Source organism: Pteropus alecto, unplaced genomic scaffold (assembly GCF_000325575.1).
Source record: "Pteropus alecto unplaced genomic scaffold, ASM32557v1 scaffold21, whole genome shotgun sequence".
Lineage (NCBI taxonomy): Eukaryota > Metazoa > Chordata > Mammalia > Chiroptera > Pteropodidae > Pteropus > Pteropus alecto.
In genome coordinates this window covers 5951179-5963288 of record NW_006436282.1, presented here as the reverse complement: position 1 = coordinate 5963288, position 12110 = coordinate 5951179, and the positions used below count along the sequence as shown (strand labels likewise).

Here is a 12110-nt window from a genome sequence, read left to right as displayed (position 1 = left end):
TGACAAATATTTGACCCCCCAAAAAGCTGTAAATTAAAGAAAATTAAGAACTGCACTTGTAAACTCAACTAATCCCTTAGTTTTATAACTTACATAGACTAAAATATAAATATTTCTGACTTGAACACAAATGTGATTTGAATGATAAATTTAATTTTTCCTAAAATTTGGGGAAAAATTAAAAGGTCGAGCTCAGGCTCAGTTAACAATAAAGGAAGGGCTCATAAATTATGTAAATTCTAGTTAAACCAATGAAGTATAACTGCCTTCACACTTATGGATTCTCTTAAAGAATGCTAATTTTGAACATGAGCAAAAAAGGAGTAAGAGGGAAAAAATGGAATGAGTATAACTATCACTGTTACAGTCAGAGGGTCAGGGTACAACAGGCAAAAGTAGTAAGAGTATTTTAATCTCTCTTTTTTTTTAATATAAATCTGGGCCACTAAAACTTGAGGAAATAAAGAAATTGGTTAGAATTTTTCGGCATGTTTAAGAATAAGACTTGGAAAAAGAAAAATGAAAAATGTCAGAAAAAAAAGAGGATTGAGCAGTCCCCAAATGTCCTCATCCACTTAAGCTTTATATGGAAAACACCATCGTTAATTTTTGTTTTCCCTCTGTGAGAAAAACAAACAAACAAATAATAAAACAAATCAGTGTATAGCAGAAGGGCAGAAGGACACATCTGAAATGACAAAGACTGAAAACCATATTAAAATTATTTGACTCATTTCTGAGAAAAAACTGAAGCCATGTTGTTTAAAGTTAGCTAAACATACAGTAGAATTTCTCTGAAAGAAGAATCCTATGCAAGGACTAGGTAATTCCAAATTACATCATAGTTCTCTCCATCCCTTGACCTAGAACTCTTCATATTCATCAAGCTCAAAGACACTTCTGGCCCCAACTCAAAATGATTTCACAAAAATGGTTAGGGAAACAACACTAGCTGCCACAGTAGTAGATTGGCATGGGCCATTCACTGCAGAGCTGAGTTTTGCCCAAGCAGTAGCCAGGACTGAATTTGCCACACGACTCTGAGCCAAATTAGAGAAACAGCAAACAGCTGAAGAAAAACAAATGAATTAAATGAATTATTCATCTTTTTTCCATATAATGATACTATGTCTATGCTCATATTAAGTGTGCTAATTTTATGTATAAGTTTTTTGAATGAAAGGTGAAAAATAAGAAATTAGAGTAATACAGAAGAGGGTCACAGAGATGGGATCTGTCTCCTAGATGTATCACTTAAGAGATGTGCTACTTCGGGAAAGTCGCTTCCTATCTCCAAGCATCAGACTTCTCATTGCAACAGGGGCGGAATAAGAGCATTTATCTCATAAAGCTGTGAGGCTTAAATATGGGAACGCATGGGAAATTTTCCAAGTAAAGGGCTCATCTTTCAGTGTTCAGTAAACATTAGCCATCATAAGGGACTTACACCCCTTTAGCTCTGGAGTAAATGGAGTATTAAGAGAAAATAATAATTGCTTACCTCTCTTAAAAAGTTCATGAGGAAGTTCTGGTTCCGATGACAACGCAGAAAGATCCCGAAGTCACCTACTTTTATGCACAGAACGAATTTACAGCTACGTATAAGAAAATTTCCTTTAGGAAAAGAAAAAAAAAAAAAAAACCAACCCTAAAAACTAGCGAAGCCATACCTCCTGTTGGACAAATGAGCAGGAACCCACATGGAAGTGTGTAGGAGAGGCTGAGACACAATCTCCCCATAAATCCAACATCCCATGCAGGGACCTGCAATCTTGAGGAGACTCATGAAAAACCTAGAGCTTCTTTCTGAGGACGGAAGGGTTCATACCCCATATTAGGCACTTCAACTTTTAAGAACTGCATCTGCAAAACGAGCCCTCAAAACATCTAGCTTTGAAAACCAGTAGGGCAGGCGTCCGTGAGACCCCCGGAACTGTCCCGCACGGAACTGTGGGAAACTGAGGACCAGCTCTTAAAGGGCCCTGCGGAGAAGCAGCCCTTTGAAAAGTCGGGAGACTTTATGCGAAAGAAGCTCGTTTGCTAATTTTAAATCATGGAACTGAGGGGTAGTGTCCTGCTGGGATACTCTAGGGATGGATGCTGGTGGGCGCCATCTTCACACTCTTCCTCTCTCTACCTTGCTAAAGTTGATGACAAGCACCATCTTTTTTTTTTTTTTTTACTTTGAAAAAATAATCAGAAACCAGCCTTGAAAATTTCTTTAGCAGAAAAAACTAGTCATATGAACGAATCTTAATTTGGCTTAATTTGGCAAGACTAACTTGACCTGGGTCATTTCTTGCTTATGCCTCTGGAAATCTTAAGCAAAGTTTAAACTGTTTACCAAAATTGATATGAGGTAACCACTATCCAGTTCCCTATCATTTACAAAAATATGAATATTATAACTAATCACTGAATAAACAAGTCACTGCTTTCTCACTATATGAGCAGCTTTATAACGATATACCCCTAAGCCTCATTCCATGTTCCAGTTTGAGTGCTCCTGATTTACAAACTGCCTTTTGGTGGGTACACAAACTTTTATTAATTGTAACTTCAGTGATTCATTGCTTCTGTTTCTGTTATTTCTAAACTTTTGATAGTTTATGACATCAAAAGTAGGATCCAAAGAAGATCCCCCAACCACTCCAGTGAACAAACAGGTGCTGGTACCCACAAGTCCAGTGAGTTCACTGCTGGAGTTGGAGGATAAATCTCTCTTCCATCCAAATTCTACTCTCTGAATTTTGAGCTCTCTTACTCGATTAGGCATGCTTGTATTTTGTATGTTGAGGATTCTTGATAAGTCACCCTATTCTGTTCTACCGGGGAGAAAACACACAATTCCCTGTGTTTTGGAACAACTGTTAAGAAACAGCTTATACTTAAGACATCTTAGGGAATCTAGGTGAAGATGGGTTCCACCTGGTCTAAAACTCTCTCTTCACCTACCTCAAAAAACTCCTGCTTCCTATGAAAATAACCACTACAGACCATGATCTTATACCTTTTGGAAAATGGGTAAACTTTTGGATAATTTGGAATTCTAATGACAATTTGGGGAAAACTTTTACTTAGATACATCAGTCCACCTTAGGGGCAACTCTTGACAAGAGAGGGTCTCAAACCTCTCAGGACAATGGAATGAATTCTTTGGTATGTAGAAGCTTCTAAAAGACAAAATGACTCAAAAAAAATTCTAAAAGGATCCTTATAGCATGCAAATAAAAAGTCTAGTAAAAATCTTTGACTATCTGAGCAGATTACTTTAATTTAATTCATCTTCTGGAAACACAATTTTGTTCCAACTGTTCTCTTATAAACAAGTGAGTTTTGAATTGTACCTGGTCTATGTCTAAAATTTTAGAATGAAAATTATAAGGTTTCTGTTTACATCTCTCTGTATGTTTATGTGTGTCTATATATGTGTGTTATAGATATGTGATATTTTCCAACCTCTGGATGGTATTGCTAAAATTAATTTGTAAAAAATATAGTTTTAATATAAAAAGCACACTGGTGCACGGTTAATATTTGGTTTTCTCTCTGTTTAAAAAAAACAGTTTTATTGGATTATTGGTGTATGAACCTTGAGGGCATTATGCTAAGTGAAATAAATCAAAGAAAGACAAATACTGTATGATCTCACTTATATGTGGAATCTAAAAACAAAAACAACAAAAAAACAAAAAGCTTATACATACAGAGGACAGATTGGGGAGGGGGATCAAATGGGTGAAGGAAGTCAAATGGTGCAAACTTCCAGTAATACAATAAGTCTTGGGAATGTGATGTACGTTATGACTATAGTAAATAACACCGTATTGCATATTTGCAGGTTACTAAGAGTGTAAATCTTAAAAGTTCTTATCACAAGAAAACTGTATGATGATGGAAGTTAACTAGATTTGTTGTGGTGATCATTTCACAATATATACAATATTGAATCATGTACATCTGAAACTAGCATAATAAGTCAATTATACTCAATTTAAAAAATTGTGAAATATTTTCAACCTGCTTAGGATATGTCATTTGACTCTGCTTTCTACCGAAAATTTTTAAAAATGCAAAAAAGAAATTAATTTTAATAATAAAATTGGATTTCAGAAAATTGATGACAGAAACAATGATATTTTATTTAAAAATACATATATATATTCATTTGGCAATAGTTGTATCTAACAACTTTCTTGCATTATTTGTTTAAATAGTCCCAACCTCATTGGCCAAGTTTACTCCTATATTTGAGTCAAGAAATTTGACCTTCGGAGAGCAGTAACATTCTAGTTATCTCTCTGGAGGTCTGACATAGCATTAGGAAGAAATGGAAAACTAGCACTTGCCAGGTGAGTATGATGTGATCAGAGCTTTAGCTGTATGTCTAATTCACTGGTTAGAATTTGGGAGAACCAACATATGGCACCTCCAATGGTATCTTTAATGGCAACAGCCACTACAGCCACTGACATGTCTATAAATATTATACATCCATCACTTTGGGACTTTCAAAATCATTCTCCAATCCACCAATGTTAAAAGTCATATTCTTGCAAATGCAGAATTATAAATATTAAGGTACTTTTGATTAGCTAGATCTCTGGCCAGTTGCTTGGCAATAGTGGCCTTCTAATTTTAGGTTGTTTCTCTAGACCTTGCTCACACAAACAAATTGAAACTAAAACTCTCTCATGGGATTTCTGTTCTTTGCCATTCTAGTAAAATGAGAAACAATTGTAGTTTGGTTACTTGAAAATATTTCTGATAGAATTGGATATAAAACTCAATGGTACATCACAATTTTTAATTAAGAAACATTGTTTTCCTTATGCTCCCAACCCCTGAAATCATTCTTTGATATGCATTGGACTCCTGAGAAAAGCTTAACCTAGCAGTTTTTCAGGATTCAATTCTGGCTATTAAGGTACTCAATTTTTGTCACCTACACAATTGAGTAAATAGCAATTATTTTTATGCAAATTAATGTTTTAAAATTTTTAATTTTTAATGCATCAACTGATTTGCATTTGTTTTAATAAAAATATAAATATAAAATAAATTGATAATTGAATAAATGCCAATAAATGTCTAAATTTGGTACATCGGTCAAGTCAAAAGTTTATAAACACAGCCATTGGAATTTGTTTCAGGTAATACTTGGCATTAAAAGTTGGTGGTGGAGACACAGATTGCTTTTCCAAAGAGCTATTCATATTGGTTAAGCTGCTTCTTACATACAAAGCAGTGAGGAAAAGGGAAAAGACAAACACTTTCTCAGTCTTCTCATGATTTTTTTTAATCTATTCTGTGCAAAAATATGGTTTACAGTTTATTGTTGAAATGTAGGAACTTGAAGATTCCCAGTCCACAGGTTTAAATATAACAAGTATCTCAATTACTTGCAGGATTACTTCCAGAATTTTAGTATTGAACTGGTAACAGTTACACCCCTACTAATGCAGAGAAATTCTAACAAGAGCCATGGATTCAAAAAAATGTCCATTTGAAACCAAACCATGACAATTTATTGTTTTTATTATAAATAGATAAACCGATAACTTGTATAAGTTTCCTTCCTTGAGGCAAGAAGCTTCAACAATTATTTCTTTATAATAATTTTAATTTTACTAAAATGTTTTTGAAAACAATAAGTGATGACAAGTTTTGCCATGTTTGCATCAGATACTGTTTCCACCGTGAAGTTTTTTTTCTATACCTTAGCAAAGGTGTGAAATATTTGAGATTCTAGAGAAGTTGATTTCCTTAGTGCAGCTTAAAGTTTATTTTTCCAAATAGCTAATGATTTTGTAGCATAATTAAAACTTACCCAGTTTGTTGAAGCAACAAGTTGGTTTAATAAAGTTTTTTAATCTGAACCTTCAAACCTTTATAGTCATCTTTCTTTGCCCACTTCCTTGTGTAAAACAGGAAGAGTATATTGAATACAAATCAATTTTCTTTTGAATCCAAGTTCTATATCATCATGACTTTTCTGTATTACAGGTGGAAGTGTTGTCGATGTAGGGGTTTAGGATAATTATATACAGGCCCAGAAAAAAAGTCCTAAATGTTTAGATTTTTAAAAATTGAAAACCTTATTGGAAGTTTGCTGTTTTCTTCTTATTTTGTTTTTTTTTCTAAAGAAAAGCTACAGGAAAACAATTCATTGAATGCTAGTTAGCTATGTTCTGTATGTTTATAAAAATTTAAAACCAACATTTCACAAGGAGGTTGGACAACAGTGCAGACAAGGGAAGACTGAAGCACATTTTCATATTACTTTGAATTTTGGATAACAAAAGAACAGATTAGACCACATAATGAAAGTCATGGTCTACTAATCAAATAATCCTAAAAAAATATTTTCCTTTCTATTTCTCTTTTTGCTAAGAGAGAACTAACTCCTGAGTGATCATTTTGATAAATAAACCCCAGAGTAACAAGACTTATCTGTGGAAAATGTGTCCAGGAGCTGGATTTCACGAAGCTCTTATTGCCTGTAGTGCCAGAGAGAGTCTGTTCTAACATTAGCTTCTAATTCCCATGGCAAATTAATTAATAGATTGATATAAATGGTTGTCTACTTATATTGGAGGATTTTGAGAGATGGACATTTAACAGGATGACGTGTCTTTGATTTGCAGCTGAAGGCTCTCTTTAGTCAAATCATTTATTGAGTTCTCGCTTTAGAACTCTGTGGTTTTGTGTTCCCTATAGTATTCCTATTGTTTTCTATATGAAAACATACTTATCCCTATACAGCATGACAGGAAGATGCGAATGTGTCAGTGTTCTTTATTTGGTTTCTTTGGTTGACTTGAAACTCTTCATATCCCAATCCGCAAGCTGTGACTTTAAAAAGGGGTAACCTTACATATTTTCTCTTCTGTTTTTTTTGGCTGGGATTGTGTACAGTAATTATTTAAAATATAAAGTTTAATGTTCATAAACAATGCTATATAAATAAGTTGACCCCATTTGAGCATTGAAGCCATCCACTGTTACTATAATTTTTTCAGTTGATTTGAGTCACTATGGTAGAATCAGGGAGTCAGGCACAGTCTTCAGACACCTTAATGTTCTTATAAAGAAAAAATTACCTTTCTCTCAATCATCCGCTAAATGAAGACACTATACAAGAAAAAAATCAAACGACTAGCAATAGTTAATTTAGAAAACCTCAATTATCCCCTTACATTAATCAATTTTGGTATTCATGATAACTAGTATGACAGTAAATCAAAAATGTGTGCAATGTTGTATGCCACTATTGTTCCCCAGGCTTGAGATTGAAATTCCTAATTTTTTTTCACTGGGCAACTAATAGCAATTTAGATAGTTCTGTACAAACTTAGAGACATGAGATGTAAAACCATGACTGTATTCCAGCACATTCTTCTTGTCAGAACCATTTAAATCACTGTCTTACACAAGTACATATTGAAACTCAACTTTAAGCATTTTATTTTTATGTACATTTCATTGTGTCCAGAAATAAAATATCTAAATACAGACACACCGTAATGTTGTATATGTATAGTCTTCAACAATACTTGAGCTGAATAAATGCTTTGTACATTTTGTTTTTTTTTAATGGAGTTCACAGCTACATTGATAAAATGGATTCCTCATATCCTTTTTTTCTTTTTTAACCAATAACAAGCAGAGACAAGTACAAGTTAATATTAATAAGCAGCTCAAATAACACTTGGTTAAACTATGTACAATACAAATCATTCATACAAATGAAGACTAGGATATTGAATTTGATACAATATGTGTAGTAAAGATAAGACAGACACTTATAACTTACATGGTGTCTGTCAGGCATTTTCCTTCTTATATAATGATCAGAATTTGTTTTAAGCAGCATTAGCTGGTCTCAACTTTGCGAAAGTCCAATGGTTGGTGATGACAGCTATAATCCAAAGTCTGCTCACGTGTAAATTCCAAATGTTTGCTCATCTTTACTGAGAACAGGCTCCCACTATAGAAAAAAGAGCCATCTTGTATCACCTTGAGTGTGCCTACTGTATGCTGGAAAAAAAGTTACTACACTTTGTTGTGTTCATAAAATAAAGAATACTGAGTTCTAAAGACATAGTTTTTCCATTTTAACAAGCATATACTCCTACTGTAGTATTTACCAGTACAGCTACTCCAAGCAATAGGAATGCATGAATGGGGACTATTGATTAGCATGGACTTAAGACTTTAAGAGAGATTTCCACAACAGCAAGTGTGAGAAACCATTCACTGTCCAGTTAATCTTTTTGCTTGATGATAGTTTATCCTGAACCATTGTGAATCAGACAACGAAAGCCCTCTCAACAGGAATCATAACAGATGCAAGCTGAAATGTGTATGAGTGTGTTTGTGTACATCTATGTGTGAGATCATGTCTTCAAGTGTGGCTTTAAAATCTGTGGTGATTTACAACTATACTGAGAGATGAAGCTGACTGGGCAGAAATTACATCAAATTGTTTTCCACTAGCATATTTGCAGCCAGTTGATGAGAACAGCAGTGTAGACACAATCCAGGTAACAGTTGTGACCTTCTTCTTTGAGGTAACAGCCCTGTCATATGAACTTTAATTCCTCAGGCTTCAGTCTCACCCTCATGTTCATCCTCATCCGGAGGGAAAGTAAGGTGTGTCACTGTGGTAGTTGTAGTCGGGGCACACTTTCTGTACTAGTTTATAATCTGTACTATAAAAGGAAATGTAAATACAGATCACTTTAAAGGGCTTGGAGCAGAGCCAGGACACATGACTTTGGGTCTGCTCCTGGTAACAGGTTTTTGAAGGGTCATAGTTGCAGAGTGTGTTCTTGGTAGCCTTGTCAACCTTTTCATATTCAATACGACAGTTAAAAGACTTGGAATCTTTGGCATCAATCACCGTTTGTTGTGCCAAGTCGAATTCCACTATTTTCGTAGGGGGCACCAAGCTGACAGATACATTCCCTTGACCAGTGGAATTATGCCTGAAATAAACACTAAATGTCCCATTGCCATGATCTACAATTTTCCCAGTTATCAACAGGTTTAGCTTCACTGTTTTGATATTGGAATGAAAATCACCCCATCCAAACATTTTCTTAAACTTGCCCGTCTTAACAATGGGCCTTCGCTTGGCCCTGGGCCGAGGCTCTTGAAGGTCTGTGGAGTTCCTCAGCCAGTCCCAGAGATCTTGCTCAGAATAAGGTTCTGGGGTGTCATATCGCAGGTCTAAATCTGTATCATTTTCTTTGCCACGGAAAGTCTGTGACAGGAGTCGGCTGATAGACAAGTCTTTGCTGCTTTCTGTCCATATGTGCTTTAATGTGGATTTGCTGCTTCCTGATTTTAGAAGTTCTGACTTTCCACCGTTTGTTAAATTGGCACATGTGACCTAAAAACGGAACAGAAAGACAGCATTTACATCTCTGTACTTGAGAACACCAACACTCAGATTCAAGCCCTTTCAAAGAGGCTCAGAATTAAATGACACTTTTTTTTAAAGCACCCTCAGCATCTGGCCAATATTTATTAATATATAACAAAATACCACTTACCATATCTATTTTTGCATGATGATGGGAGGAAGAGGTATAGGTGGATTAAAAAAAATTAAGTCTATGTAAAAATATTGACTTTGACAAGAGAAAGGCAACCTAATATGAATAAAGCAAATTACATTCAAACATAAATGAAATTATTTCTTATCATCAAAATTCAAATACCTTAAAAATAAAATTTTATAATTCATTATATTATTTTTCTACCTCAAAGTTACCATAAGTTTTAAAACTGTATGATTCTCTGAAATGTATCGACTGACTTTCTATAGACTTTTGAGAGTCCATGCCACAGTCATGTTAGATGGTTTAGATTTTCAAAGAGACTCTTGTACATTTTAACTAGTTAAGACAAAAATCATATGTTTATTATCACCTATTATAAGTAAGCAACAATTTGCATAAGATGTAGTTTTTTTTTATTTTAAGGGGTTTAAAATATCATCTAGGAAAGGGGACATAAATGAAAATATCTAATACACAATATCTTACAGATAATTTTCAATCTAGAGAAGCAAAAAACACGTGGTCAATGACAGAGAGGTCATTTCAGGTTGGACTATGAGAGTCATTCATAAATTGTTCTCTTGGGACCCCAGTCTTATGTCTTTGTAAAGAGTTAGATTCCCAACTAGACCAAGGATTCAGAGGAACTCTAAATCTGACTGACCGATCAAGCAGCCAAATCTGTACTTGCATAATTATATAAGCATTGTCCTTAAAAGCAGCCACTTTGTAAAGATATAGATGCATATCCACAATGGCCTCACTGGCCTAAAGTTAAAGCAGGGACTTCTGATCCTGACATGGAAGGCTGAAGGACAGGAGGGAACACAATTAAGGATCCGCAGGAACCAAACCAGTCAATATAAATAAACCCTTAAGGTGTGGACTGACTGTTGTAGGGTAAAGCAACTGAACAGACTCCTAGCTGCCCATTAAAAAACCATGTTTCACAGTAAACCTCTATTGCCAGGCCCCGCCGAACCAGTCCTAACCCTAGGGAGTAAGAGCATGACCTTTAGGGGCAGTCTCTCTGGGATCTATGCTTAGCTCTGCCACTTCCAAGCTGCATGCCCTTGGTCAAGGCCTTTAACCTCTCTCTGTCTCGGTTTCCTGTATCTGTAAACTGATAGTAATAATGATGGCTACTGCGAGGGTTGCTGCGAGGGTTGAATGACCTAAGACATGTTTAACCTTTAGAACCATGGTTGATACATGTCAATGGCTCAATTAAATTTAGTTATTATTATGAATCCCAATCTCATATATGAAAACAATTAGAGCAAAAAGGCAACAAATGGTATACATGGAGACCTGGCCTGGGAGTCGCTTTGCTCTTGATTACACAGCCAGGTACTCAGAACCTACATGGGATGGGTTCTCCAAGGAACATAAATGCAGGGGGCCTTGGTAATCTGAGGTAGAACAAAGTCACTTAGATCTTATAATCTTGCCTTTTCAAAAATGCCTCAGGGTCAATGAGCTCTTCATTACCAGCTACCATATAGCAAATATTCTCTTCTCTCCAATTCGTACTGTGGCAATGTGAGTGATAAAGTTCACCTGGGAGTAAATGCCAGCTGAAATTTGGCTCTTCCCAGTAACATTGAGCTTAGGAAACCCTGCAAGTTTAGCACCACAGAAATTCATTGCATGTGAGAGAAAATGAAGTTTATCATGGTATTGTGTCCCATCACTGCACCCTGAAAAACCAATACTGAGACGTTGAGTAGGCTAAAATCAACAGCTCTTTCCAACTATTTCAGGCTGCTCTCCTGGGTCCAGTTGCACCTACTATAAAGGCAATAGCAATATCTTTCATGGAAAAGGGGTGCATGGAGCTTAATTAAGGAAAGACAAATATAACCAATGGAGAAACAGGCCCTAGGGACGAGATGAGGCCCAGAAATAATGGGCAGATTATGGTTGGGATGGGGATCACATCTAAGAGAAGCATAGTCACTCTGAATTTTTAAACAAATCACCTGTGTAGAATCAAAGACAGCTATCAGGTGTTCATTATTGATCTTGGGGCAAATATTAGGAATTGAGAGAAGGCTGTCTCTGCTGTCAACTTTCTTTTAGTTCCAGATACTTCCCCTTCACTTCTGCTCAACCCTTGAATCGGGCTCTCCTCTTTTCTCCTGTACCTAAAGTGTTTCCTGCTTATAGATTCTCTTCATGCCAAAACATCATTCCAGAAATGGATCACACTCGAGCAGTATGTGATTAATTATAACAAAATGGTTACTTTATCTAAATTCATTTTGTTTTTTAATAAGAACTAAATATTATATCTTAAAGGGATAAAATTGAGAGAGAAATATTCTTTGGAGAAGGGGGTGATACATAGAAATGTATACTTTCTTTAAGAATAAAAATATGAAGCTTTCCACCTATCCTCTCTACCTGATAATAAAGTCAGTCTCTATAGGACAATTTTTACTCTAATATCAAAAGCATAATCCTTCATAGTTCCATAGTTAATATTATATCATTATAATTACAAAACTAATAGAAACAACTAAAGTTTTGATACAAATT

At 35.3% G+C, this 12110-nt stretch overlaps 1 protein-coding gene across 1 annotated transcript in view; it reads right to left on the bottom strand.

Annotated features, from left to right (window-relative positions):
- Positions 1 to 7441: 7441 nt before the first annotated feature.
- NXPH1 (neurexophilin 1) overlaps positions 7442 to 12110 on the bottom strand; it is a 270124-nt gene continuing 265455 nt past the window's right edge. Inside the window, exon 3 of the mRNA XM_006911945.1 lies at positions 7442 to 9397. Coding sequence (XP_006912007.1) covers positions 8636 to 9397 — 762 coding nt within the window. The 3' untranslated portion in view covers positions 7442 to 8635. The remainder of the gene's footprint in view (positions 9398 to 12110) is intronic.